This window comes from Pelmatolapia mariae, linkage group LG9, assembly GCF_036321145.2.
Source record: "Pelmatolapia mariae isolate MD_Pm_ZW linkage group LG9, Pm_UMD_F_2, whole genome shotgun sequence".
Classification (NCBI taxonomy): domain Eukaryota; kingdom Metazoa; phylum Chordata; class Actinopteri; order Cichliformes; family Cichlidae; genus Pelmatolapia; species Pelmatolapia mariae.
In genome coordinates this window covers 1,595,520-1,608,633 of record NC_086235.1, presented here as the reverse complement: position 1 = coordinate 1,608,633, position 13,114 = coordinate 1,595,520, and the positions used below count along the sequence as shown (strand labels likewise).

Below are 13,114 nucleotides of genomic sequence, written 5' to 3'. Positions count from 1 at the left end.
TTCACGGCTCTCGCCTGTTTGGCTACTTCTCTCCTCGCCTCATTGGACAGCAGCATCGTCCTTTTACCAGACACCTGGAGAAACATCAGCTCAGTCTACAGACGCAGAGACCAGTGAGAGACAAACATCTGCAGCTTTCTGAGGACCACGTTTGACCCTGACTGGAGGCATCGATTCTGAGTGCGACTGCCTAAACTGAGCTACTGTCCCCCCTCCACTGAGACGTTCTCCTGTGATGTGTCATGGGGGGAAGTGTTCCTCACAGTTGGACTCGTGAGAAGTTCAGTCAGTTTATTCAAACTTTAAAAAGACGCATTTTCAGTCTCTGGATTTCAGCAGAAACAAATGTGAACACAGCACTTTTTGACTGAGTATAAAAGGATGAAAGAGTCAGTGATTAGTGACATTGTTGCTGACTGATGCTGTTGTAGAGCTGTCTGTGGATCCTCATGTTCCTGGAAGCCTTCCCTGGATTGCTCAGATATCATTAACTGGTTTGTGTCCAGTAGAATCAGGTGTTGTGGATGCAGGCAGGTGAGGCCTGTACAGTCAGCGCTGTGTGAGCGCTGTGTAACGTTAGCTTAGATTTATTTCTGTTGTTATCATCTTTCAGGTTAATGTTGTTTTCATTGTGCATCACAGGAAGTGTGGGTGGCTGTTAGCCTCACAGCTCATGGAGAGTTGCTGCTGCTCTGCCTCCTTTTTGATGTTTCTGCTCTTTGTGGCTTTGTGTTACTTTGTGTCGTGTCTGAAACAAAGTGAGTCCATGTTAGTAACTGTAGTCGGCTCTCTGTCTCACGCACAGCTGACTGTTGTCTGAATGAAAGTATTTTTATACTTTGTGTATCTGTTGGGTCTTTGAGCCCTTTTTAAACAGCATGTGAGCCACATGTATGTGTGGATATGAAAGTTTGTTTGTAATACATAAAACTGTTGCTTATTCTAGAGCTGTTGCTGTGCCTGATTGGTCTACTCGCTCTAAACTGAAGGGTGACTTGATTATTTTGTTTTTTTACATGTTGTCAATAAACCAACTTCTTTATGATTTGAACGGCGTCTCTGACGTGTCACAGGCCTGTCAGCTTTCTTGCTGATTGGTACAGTTTTGAGCTTCATGCTCTGGCTGTTGTTGGCTTTTCCTCTTTCATATTAAAGCTTTTGTCCTACATTTGGCTCTAAAGTCTAATGCCAGCACTGTGTCTGGGTGTGTGATGGTTGTTTCCTGCTCTTTCTCATGAAACAGTCACAACATTCTCAGTCCAACTTTCACTCTGTGCTGCGTTTGCTGCAGCTGCAGTGAACATGGTGCCGTTTGCCTTTAAGAAAGTTGTGCACAAAGGCTTTTTCTCTAGCAGACAGCTGTGTGGCTAAAAGTCAGATCATCTTTTACCAGCTCAGTCACACTGGACTGAAACAAGAGTGAAACTAGGAAGAATCAGAGTTTGTCCAGTGACTGCACTGATTTTCTTCACATTCACAAACTGATTCTAAGTAGTTGCATCAGCCAGCTAATCACCCGGACACTGAGCGTCCAACACGCTCCCTGAAGGAAACGATTACATCCTCCAAACAATCACAATCTGACTCTGACTGTAATTATTCTCTGATTTGTGAATAACTGGAATTTATCGATGCAGACACGTTGCCAACCTGATGAAGTCAGTCTGAGTCGCATCTCTTTGGCTAACTTAACTCAAGTGGTTGCCGACTATTCTGGTTATATTCCCATATAACAGCAGGGCTGCTGAGCACCTCTGTCACTCTGCAGTTATGTTCCCATTTGTGGAGGAATTTTCCAGGAATTCCTGGGACCAGCTTTCCATGAGAGACCCGATCAGGAGCGACTGTCCTGGACACTCCCAGCATCACAGGGACTCACAAACCCGTCGACCACAGTGAGAAGACTGATGGTCACAGGCCCACATGTAGCTTTAGATCACACGTGTGCACTTCCTGTGGTCACTGCTGTAACTCTAGACTCACCGAGGGGCCAGCAGCTGGAGTCATGTGACTAATGGCTCTCAGGTTCTGTCCTCCTATTCGCCGGTGTCCTTCACCTGTCACACCTGGTCCAGAAAGAGTGAGAATGTTCAGAGCTTTAATGGAAAAGAATATTATTCCATATAAAAGGCCTGTAACAAGTATTGTAGTGTTAATCAGGATGAAGTCCATCATGAAGACTTCAGAGTGCTTCAGACAGTCGCTGGTTTCATCCACAGAGCCTCCAGCCTGCATATCAAAGGATCCTGAGGAATGACAGTGAACCCGAGTTCCCCTCATTACATTCATGTGTGACTGTATGAACGTGTGTGAGCGAGTGAATGAGGCTTGTATCAGAGTGGAGATAATGTCAGCGGCACAAGCTGGACGCTGCAGGTGTCACATGTGAATCTGTGCATCAGTGTCTGCACCTTTGTGGAGGTGAAGCTCAGGAGGTTTGTTCAAAGCTCTGTCTGCTCCATCTTTCTTTCCCTTAGGCCTCTCCAGATCAGGAAGGAGGTCCTGTTCTCCTTCTCCCTCCTGGACTTCTGGATCCAGGGAAGGATCAAAGTCTCTCAGCCCAGCATCAGAGCTTCTGGCTGGGGGAGGACTGGAAGTTTCAGCTGGAGGCTGAGAGCCTGGATCTGCCATCTGAGTCACAAATATTCTCAGTAATCTTAAAATCTGCGGCTCGTTCATTCTGACTGAATGTGGGACAGCAGCACATCTGTACTGCTTCAGCTGGACCTCTACCAGCACTTTGTAAATGTTGGACTGTTTGATCTTTCAGCTGCTTCATAAAGCTGCAGATCTTTTCATTGGTAACAGTTCTGACTGCAGCATGCGCTGCTCTTAAACCTGCAGCTATAGTTGTGCATTAATAACCTTCACAGATGTCCAGGTTACCCCTGCTGTGTGCTCTGGTGCACATGTGCTGAACTCCTTTATTCACACAGCCACGTGTTTCTCACCTGCTGCCAATGAAAGCTGCTGGTTTTTAAATAAGAAGAGATTTTACAAAAAGCTTTTTCTCTTTTTTAATGTTTAATAGAAACATTTCATTTCAGTCATTTCCTTTTTTCTTACATTTGACTGATGGTATCATCTTTCTGTGAAACTGTGCTGCCATCATCTATCATAAGACCACAGATAAAATGAAGATAAATCTGGTGTTAATAAAGCTGCCAAATAAAACCAAGACTCAGTAATAATAATGAGACGATGTTTCATCAGATCAGAAACCAGCAGGATTATAATACCTGTGCTGACTCACCTGTGTGCGTCTGTCTGAGGACGAGTCTCTGACACTCTGGGACCAACCAGTGAAGTCAGACTAACAGTGGAAACAGGAAGTGAATGAAAGTTTGACTGTCTCCATGGTAACCCAGGCCGGTGATTGTGTGTGTTTCTTAGTGACTCTGGAACCAAACACACAACAAAGCTGCCTCCTCTGTGGCTGTTCATTCATTTATTTCAGCCACTGAAATCATTTCCAATGAGGAAAACAGAACAATATAAAACTCAGCTGCCTCGATGTGTCCTGACTTTCTCGTCTTTATTTAAAGAATCTCTTTGAATCCAGGTTTTAGACGGTTTCATGTATATTTGGTTTGTTCCTAGTTCGCTGCTACTTTAGAGTTTTTTCCTCTCTCAGTGTTTCTCCCTCTCGGGTCAAGTCTCTCGTATTAACTTTATTCATGTGTCTGTTTCAGTTTTCACATTTCCTGCTTTATTTTGGTGAGTTGTCGTCCTCGTGCTTTGCTTTTGTTTCCCTCGTCTTGTTTGCTGTGATTTAGTTCACCTGTGTCTTGTTCTCCCACCTGTCTCCACTTCCCCTTATTGCCCTGCTGTCCATCAGTTATCAGTTTTCTAAGTTCCTGATCTCAGAATTCAAACTCCAGCATAAGAAAGCAGCAAAACTTTATTTAAACAGGCAGAAGCACAACGAGCTGCTCAAAGCAGAAGCACAGAGGAGTTTCAACCTCAGTAAACACTGATCATGTGATTCAATAGGTTATTCCAGCATTACAGGTAAAAACAGCTTCAGTTATATTGGTGGAAACTGACGCTGGTCCCAGATAACCTGAGGTGTTGCTCTTCAACCTGTAGATGTGGTTCAGCATTAATGGAGCTTCACATATTTGCTGGTTTGTGCACTAATAATTACTGAGGTCCCAGACTCTGCTTCAGTCCATCCAATGTCCTGCTCAGCATCCAATCAGAGTCCAGGTTTTAACGAGAGGCAGTTTAAAAACACGTCACATGAAGATCACAGTGACTCTGTCAGTGCTCTTTGAGATTGATGGTCACAGCTCCACAGACTCTTTCCAAGTCTGTCTTCATCCAGGTTCAGCTCTGTGCAAAGGCATCGATCCTCCTCACAGAGCAGCGATCAGCTGGCTTCACTTCCTCGTGTCCATCACGTCTCGTGCTTCATCTGCTGTGATCTGACTGATCATTGATAAGGCGCTGCTGCAGGAGTTTATCCAGACGTTTGTTTAAAACAGCTTCAGACACTCTTTCAATAAACTGTGAGCGAACTGTGAGCAGCCTCTCAGCTGCTGGGACTCGGGCCTCAGCTGGGACACTCCTCATTAAGGTTTCTGTTCTTGGTGCTGAAGGAACAAAGATAACAGACATGTAACAGGACGCTGACCTGCAGATGAAATAACCAGATGTTTGCAGGGTTATTTCTGCTCTGGCATCTGGCAGCAAGCTTACCTGGCAGGTAAACAGATGATTTCCATGTTTCTGTCCCCTCTTGGTCTTTGACCATCAGAGTCACAATCTCTGGATTTGTAGTCAGGAAAACCTGAAATGTTGGATGGTAATTTGGGCCAAACTTTAAGAGAAATTGTGTTTGCTAAAAACCAACAGAAAGGTGCCGTTTTCATGACCAGTGGGTTATCCAGCAGTTTGATTCATGTCAGCAGCATTTAGTTTGTAACTGCTGACTCACCTCTGGCTGTATCCTGCTCTCAGGGTCACATGGACACTGTACCTGTGACCGAAGCTGAAAAGACAGTCAGCAGGGGTCTGGATGCATTCAGCACCACGTCCTTGTTGGGCAGACACCTTCAGTGACAGGACAGTTTATTATGCTGCTAACGTTAATACGTCTGTTCACCTGTAGAGCTCATTTAAACACATCAGGTGTAGAACATCATGTGTCATGGCATGTCCAAATTCACAGGCGGCATCCTCCTGAGGACCCGGACTTCAAGGTCTACGTGGGCCGGGTCCTCCAAAGGTCGGGTAGGCTGGAAGTAAACGGCTGTGACGGTCAGGCCTTCAGATCTACGTCACCGCTATCTCGGTGGAGTTTAATAAACTCAGCCGTCTGCTCCTTGCTATCTAAAATATAACAGGACACTGGAGTAAACTCTCGACCGTCTCACACTCCTGTTTAATCAGTGTGATGTTTGATGTTTATTCAGCTGTGTGAAAACTTTAATCTCAGCCAAACGAAACAAAAACACTGAAAAAAGCCAAACAATAACATTTTTAAGTTATCTAAGTGACTTATATATAATGTTTAACCTCAGTAGCCAAAGACCGCGGGGGTTTAAATCGATGTGCCGGGAGTTCACTGTTCTCGCCGGATCTAGTGACCCTTGACCTCCCGGCTAACTATCGAGCTGGTGGGTCACAGACGTCTCCAAAAACGTCGGAGCACTTTTGCAAATATGTGATATCTTGACAAACCGAGCAGATATTTGAAGGTTACACTCCTACATTGTCAAACAGGAGCCCCAGCAGAGATGGATGGCTGGCGCGGCTCTCCGGAGCCCCCAGTCGGAGCAGATGCAGGGCCAGCAGGTGTGGAGACCCCTGGCTGAAGCAGCTGAAGCTGTGGGTGGCTGTCAGCCAGCTCAGGATGCCTTTTGGGCTGCAGCAGCATAAAATCCTCAGCAGCCTGGGTAAGCTTGCGTGAGCTCTCTGTGGAGGCTGTTGCAGCTGACTCACCCGAGCGGTGCGAACTTAGTTACCTTCAAGGCTCCAGAGTCAGCTGAGGTCAGCAGCTCAGCCTCTGGGGAGGCCCTGGGGAGGTTACAATCCCTGGAACAGCCAGGTCTCTACAACCAGAAACAGTCTTTGTATGTGCAGCTTCAGAACCAGACTTGAAGTTCCAGTTAGTGTCCGATGTCCCAGAAACAAACACTCAGGTGCTCACTGAGCAATCTCTTGAGGCCAACACTCAGAAAGTAAAGCAGTGGTTGGCTGAGCCTTTGTGGGAACATTTATCGTCTGTGCTGGAAAGGTGGAAACATCTGGGAGATGCAGCCTTAACACTCTGGGTTTCACAAGTCCTTGGAGGCAGCTCACTGAACTCAGGGATGCAGACAAAATCAGCACTTGCAGGAACACAATGTGTCCTGTCACAATGAGCTTGGAAGCATAAACTGAGTTTCCTCACTGACTGTCTTAGACAGTATTGTGGGAGCAACACAACAAGCAGCTTCAGCTGGAAACACACAGTTTAGTGTCTTTGCTGCTCGCTTTAAGTCCCAATAAACAGAAAACTCATTGTGACTCATGTCAGAATCAAATCACTCATATCCAGGAGAGGAAGAGGCGGAGCTTATTTCCTGCAGGGAGAGGTTACAGTCTGTGTCTTTCTCATGTCTGACTCCTAAAGAGCTGAAAAACACAGGCTGTGATTGGCTGGCTGACACTGGGATTAGCAGTCTTTAATGTCCAGGTTCAGACCGTCAGGTGAAAAACAGCCTTTATGTTCTCTGATGTTCAATAAACTGTCCTGATCACTGAGCAGAGAAAGTGTCTCCATCACTCACCACAGCTGGATGCTCTGAAATCCTGGAATCCAGCTGTGGAGGCGTGGACGCAGTTTAGTAATCAGGGAACGGGAGACAGGAGGGAAACACGGCTGGGACCAATCACACACACCAGATAGGAAACAGTAACACAGGACTGTCAAAGTAAAACAGGAAATATGACACAAAGTAAGGAGACGTGGGACACAGTGAAGACACAGAAAGCAGAACTATGATCACAAAACAAACAAACATAAAGAGTGAATCAGCTGATTCAGTGTTTGTGACAAAAACATGGATCCTGGTTAATAAGTTGTATTTGTTTGTTTCTGTATTATTTTGTGTATCGTTCTTATGAGCTGTTGTTTTTTCAGTGAAATATTATTTAATTGTTTTAAGCTTTTTGTTGACTTTGAAGTGCTTAAGTTGATATTTTTGAACATTTAATTTGTTAGATTATTGTAGAGTGGATAAAACTGTCAAACACAGCTGCTTCCAGCACGGCCGGAGGAGAGGTGGCCGAGCAGATGCACGACACACACAGCTCACAGGTTTGCATTTCTAGATGTTGCAGATGTTGCAGAAATTGACAGTAAAGAACTCAGAGATCCAGCGCTGTCTCCTGCCCCTGATTTCTACACCACAACACAACGACAGGCGTAACTCACACAAACGGGTAACATGAGGCTCAGATGCTTTGGACATGTTCACATATACTGGACACAGAATGATGAAGATGGAGCTGCAGGAAGGAGGAAAAGAGGAAAACACAGAAAAGATTCACAGATGTGGAGAAAAAGGACACGACAGGTTCTGTTTGTTAGTTTTTCTTTATTTGGTAAAGATTCAGAAATAAAGAGAAGATCACATGTTTGAATATAATATTAATGTTCTGTAATGACACAAGTTGTAAAATATTTCCGGAGTGAGACAGAGACTGTGCAGAGACTGTAGAAGGACAGAGCAGCAGCAGAGCAGTCCAGATCCACTGATGATCCTCTGTCAGATCCAGAGGGACACACAGGGATGATGCTGGACTCTACATTGTGTCTGACAGTGGAGCTGTTCTCAGAGCAGTTCACTCTGCAGCACTGACAGTCATCTGCACTTCATTCCTCTGTCAGTCACTGCTGGATGAAGCTCTCCTCTCCACCTCCCAGTAACATGGTCCAGTCAGAGCGTCTCTACACACAAGCTGCTGCTGCTTCAACCTCTCTGGATCATCAGGACACAGCTGCTCCTCTCTCAGCACACACACCGTCCTGTTTACCATCATCACCACCTGCAGAGAGAAGAAGGAAGAGCAGAGGAGATAAACGAGTGTTTCCAGAGACTCTTCATCAGCTGTCAGTCAGTGATGCAGCACATCCAGTATAAAGAGCAGCAGGGACTTCAGTGCTGGGACTGTACTAGGACTCATTGTTGTTGAAAATGTTTTTCATGACGGACGCAATGCGGGTGTAAGAGCTCCCAGACTCACTAACCAAAATTCCCAGAATTTACTTGAATTATTACTCTGACAGCATTTTACACTAATGGAGGGGAAAACTGGTCGTAAACAGAGAGGCAAGACAGCAATGAAAACGGGAAAAGTTGAAAATCACACAATGGAAAAAGACACAGATGACGACAGCGATGAGGGTATGGATGGTGATAGGTCTGTGCTAGACAAACCTATTGCTGGAACGAGACAATTCTGCTACAATGGCAAAAGCATTAGACACCAGGGTGAACTCTTTGTGTAATCTCGTGCACGAGGGAGAGAACTGTGACGAGCGCCGTTCCTACCGCTCGAACCCCAGTCACTCTCAGTTAGCTCCCCCGTAGCACTGCTCTTATTGTGGTTACATGAATATGTATAGGTTCATTAACATATGACATCTTACACAGGCATACATGTGAACAAAGAATACCGTCTGTGTGTATGTGTAGGTATGCGTGTGTGTGAGTGCGTGTGCGTGTGTGTGTGTGTATGACCCTAGGAGGTGAGTGAGGTATGCCAGAACACTCTGGAAGAGGAGTGAACGTACTCTCCTCTTCACGGTACACAGGGTTGTTGCAGACCTCCTAGGATGAGACATTCTCCAAACGATTATATACTTCTAAGCATAAATGAGTATATGTTTCGAAGCATAAATGACAATCCAACAATATAAACTTAACTGATGGCCTGCAAGCTAGCATCTGTGCTATCCACGAAGAGCTAAAAGCTACCAGGCTGGACATGAAAATAGACCTGAACAGTTTCAAAAATGCCTTTTCCACGGAACTTACATGTTTCAGAAAAGATATTGATAACAAATTAAATGAAATTGCCAGAGACTTAAAGGAGATGATAAGTAGAGTGGATGGGGCAAAAGGGAGGCTGGCGGGGGTGGAGAAATGGGCTACCGCGGCTAACGAGGTTCTGCTTCAAGCTATTCAAGCACAAGAAAATATACAAGCTAAACTGACAGACCTGAAAGCTGATCATGAAGAAACAACATTTGTGTATATGGAATTCCAGAAGACAGTGGACAACCTACGGGAGTTCTTGGAAACATTTATTAAATCGGAGTCTCTAAGTGATACTGAACTGGGAATGCAAAGATATCACAGAGCTCTCGGCCCGAAGCCACCGCCGAATGCCAGCTCCCGGTCAATAGTGATTTAATTTCTGGAGTACAGAATTAAAGAACTGGTGCTCCGCTCTGCTTGGAAAAAGAAAGAGGTCCTTCTGAACGGAGTGAGAATCTACTTTGACCAGGACAATCCCACTGAAATTCAACAGAAAAGAAAGGCTTATGACCCCATCAGGAATTCGCTTCCAGACCCAGACGGCACCGTAACTTATGACAGCGCAGCCGAGGCCACGGAGGATCTGAAGAAAAGGAAGGTTCTGAGCTTCGCAGCAGAACAGACCTGATCCACGGATGCAGCACGGGAAAAGCTGGAGAACCTTTCCTGGAAGACAGCGAAGACAGCGGGATGCCGAAACCATGATGCACATCATGAGAAAGTGAAGATGATGCTCCAGGCATTATGTCATGAACCGGGGAAGACAGTTTGATCATGTTCTAAGCTGAATACTCGAGAAATTCAGTTTCTCTACCGATTTGACTTTTCCTGGGTGAGGATTGACACTTCAGCCTTACACTGAATATAATTTAGTGTAAACGTTTCGGTTTAATTTTACATATAAATATATACTTAAAATTAAATGTCTGTCTTAGAGTAGTTAGAGAATGAGACACTGTTCTGGGAGCGTACTTTCCTGGTTAGTTTGATTACTTCTTACTTTGTGGTACTTTGTTTTTGCATAACCATGGGAGACGTCACTTTACACAGGAGAGGCCCCTCGTGAAATGAGAGCTTTCCTCTCTAAAAGGTTTTTTTCCCCATGGGCGACCGTGGCTCAGGGGGTTGGGAAGTGCATCTGTAACCGGAAGGTCGCCGGTTCGATCCCCAGGCTCTCTGTCCTGGTCGTTGTGTCCTTGGGCAAGACACTTTACCCTACCGCCTACTGGTGTTGACCAGAGGGGCCGATGGCGCGATATGGCAGCCTCGCATCCATCAGTCTGCCCCAGGGCAGCTGTGGCTACAACTGTAGCTTGCCTCCACCAGTGTGTGAATGTGAGAGTGAATGAATAGTGGCATTGTAAAGTGCTTTGGGTGCCTTGAAAAGCGCTATATAAATGCAATCCATTATTATTATTATTATTATTACACAGGAGAGGCCCCTCGTGAAATGAGAGCTTTCCTCTCTAAAAGGTTTTTTGTTTGTTTGTTTTTGTCACCGAGGGCTTACAAGGTAAATGCTGCGACTTATGCAAGACATGTCATTTCAACAGTACAGTTTAGTAACACTTAATGTTAAAGGGTTTACAAAGTCCAGTTAAAAGAGGTAAGCTCTTTGCTAAAATGAAAAAGGAAAATCATCATACAATTTTTTTGGCAGGAGAGCCACTTAACCAAAAAGGGGCATGAAAAAGTTAAATACCCTGGAAAGTAACTTTTGAATATCTCTCCAAGGAGGCTGATAAGGAAGGGAGATATATAATAGTCTCAGGAAAGCTTAACAATGTAGTAACGATTATTTGTAATGTCTACATTCTCCCCGGAAGTAACTATGGTTTTTATAGAAAGAAATGCTGGATTTAATGATCAGGGCACCTGGATTTGTAGTTTGTGGGGATGATTGGAACTTCCACTTTAGCCCTGATTTAGACACATCTAAAAAAGGTTCCCATAACTGTAACACATAAAAAAAGTGAGTGATTTAATGAAAGAATTGGGGATTCAGGTATCTGGAGAGAGTTTTACCTCTCAGGTCGCGAATATACGTTTTATTCTCACCCACATGATACATATTCTTGACTGGATTATTTCTTCTCTTTCAAGAGGGATTGCTGTAGATTTACCAGCTGTGAGATTGGCTCCACTGATCTGTCTGATCATGCCCTGATTTTTTGTACAATATATATTGGAGAAAACCGCGTAATATCCTTTGGAGACTTAATGTAAATGCTCTAAATAACCCTCAGTTCGGGGGCGCTAGTGAGCCGACAATGGAGTAAGACGTGTTGGACTGGGCTCCCGCCTGGCTAGCTTATATTTTAACAATTCCAAGCACCTGTTAAAGGCTTATTTAAACGAACTATCACTCTCCATTACACCTGTGACCGACGGAAAAAACAGACCAGTGGTTAAAACCGGAATGGCATCTAAACTCCACAAATATAAGTATACCGGCCCCTCAGGCCAGCGGCCAGACGCATCCTCGGCACAGGCTAATAAAGCAAGCGGGAGCTCGTCGCCTAGCTTGCAGTCAGACACCGCGATGGAGTATGACTGTCTGAAATCGGACATCCTCTCTTTTTTGAAAGACAATATCTCCATGATTATCAGGTCAGAACTGAAAAGTGCGCTTGCAGAAGATTTCGACTCCCTCAAGAATGAGCTAAAAGAAGTTAAGAAGGAAATTGCTAACAACACGGCAGCAGTCCGCTCAGAAATTAACAATGTCAAGTCCGCCATTAGCGACCTGGAAGAGGGTTTATCATCACGGTCGGACAAGGTTGTCAGCCTCCAAGAGACAGTTGCAGGATTACAGACTGAGCTGGCTAGCTTAAAAGAAAAGAACGAAGATATGGAGGCAAGAATGCGGAGGTGCAATATTCGTATTGTGGGTGTTGCGGCGGACGCCTGTTCCAGCTCGACCAGCTCAGTTTCTACTCTATTGAAAGAAGTTCTGCAACTGGATAAAGAAATCCTGGTGGACCACTCATATAGAGGCCTTGCTCCCAGAAGATCTAACGGGAAACCTCGAGTTATCATCCCCAAACTCCATTACTACCAAGACTGCGTCAATGCGTTACGGCGGGCCCGGAAGCGGGGTCTGTTGCAATACAAGGGGAACCCTGTGGGCCTTTTCCCTGATTACACCTCGAGCGTTTCCAAAGCTCGCTCCGCTTTTAACGACGTGAAGAACCTGCTTCGAGGGCGCCAAGACGTCCGCTACGGAATAATGTTTCCAGCAAGACTGCGTATATCTTTCAGGGGCGAGAGTAAGGAGTTTCTGGATCCAGAGAAGGCAATGGTATATGTGAAAAACATCGTCTTACCGAGTGAAACTGCCGGGGGAAGTTCCCCACCTGATTGAATTTCTTTTCTAGCCCGTCCCCGATGATGAGGCTTCGCAAGATGCAAGGTTTGGTGGACAGTGTAATTACTTCGTTAATACCACATCATGTTAAGGCTGGATAAATGACATTTGCACTACTTAAGGTGTTTATTAAGGTGCTTTGTTATTTCATTCAGAATTATGGCCAGGCGGCTGCCAGTTTTGTTTCTTGTTTTTTTTTTGTTTTGTTTTCTCTTGGTCCTAGTGTTTCCCCAATGCCAGCATTTCAATGTGTGGTCTTGTTCAGACGGGGTTTTGGGGTCACTGGTTTCTACATGGTGACAGGATTTGGGACACTGCCAGAATTTTTTATTTTATTTTATTTTTTTTTATTTTCTGTTTTTTCTCCTTTTGAAATCTGGGGGTAGATATACATGCATAATGTTGCTCTTTGATTAGATAACTCTATGGCTGCTGTCAAAAAAATGGCGAAACTTACAAAGTTCGCTGCATAACCAGTAAGCTGGAATGTTAAGTCTATGAATCACCCTGTTAAGCGCAAAAAGGTGCTTACACACCTCAAAAATCTCAAGGCTGACATATCTTTTCTGCAGGAGACTCACCTTTGTATAGCAGACCGACATAGATTGAAGACTGGTTTGGTTGGCCAAACATTCCATTCCAACTTTAACTCTAAGACCAGAGGGGTGGCCATCCTTATTGGTAAAGGTGTCCCTTTTGCAGTATCAAGCATTTT

General features: G+C 44.9%; 2 protein-coding genes across 6 annotated transcripts in view; both read right to left on the bottom strand.

Moving 5' to 3' along the window:
* Positions 1-13,114, bottom strand: part of LOC134634091 (serine/threonine-protein kinase Nek7-like) — a 214,400-nt gene that overhangs the window by 70,304 nt on the left and 130,982 nt on the right. The gene's annotated exons all lie outside the window — the stretch shown is intronic.
* Positions 1-13,114, bottom strand: part of LOC134634088 (NACHT, LRR and PYD domains-containing protein 12-like) — a 245,424-nt gene that overhangs the window by 194,350 nt on the left and 37,960 nt on the right. For 2 of the 4 annotated variants that reach the window (XM_063483151.1, XM_063483153.1), the window contains exon 9: positions 7,567-8,037. The exons of the other annotated variants lie outside the window; for them this stretch is intronic. In XM_063483151.1, the coding sequence (XP_063339221.1) occupies positions 8,031-8,037 (7 nt within the window). In that variant the 3' untranslated portion in view covers positions 7,567-8,030. Of the gene's footprint in view, positions 1-7,566; positions 8,038-13,114 lie in introns of those variants that run through there. 4 annotated transcript variants of the gene reach the window in all.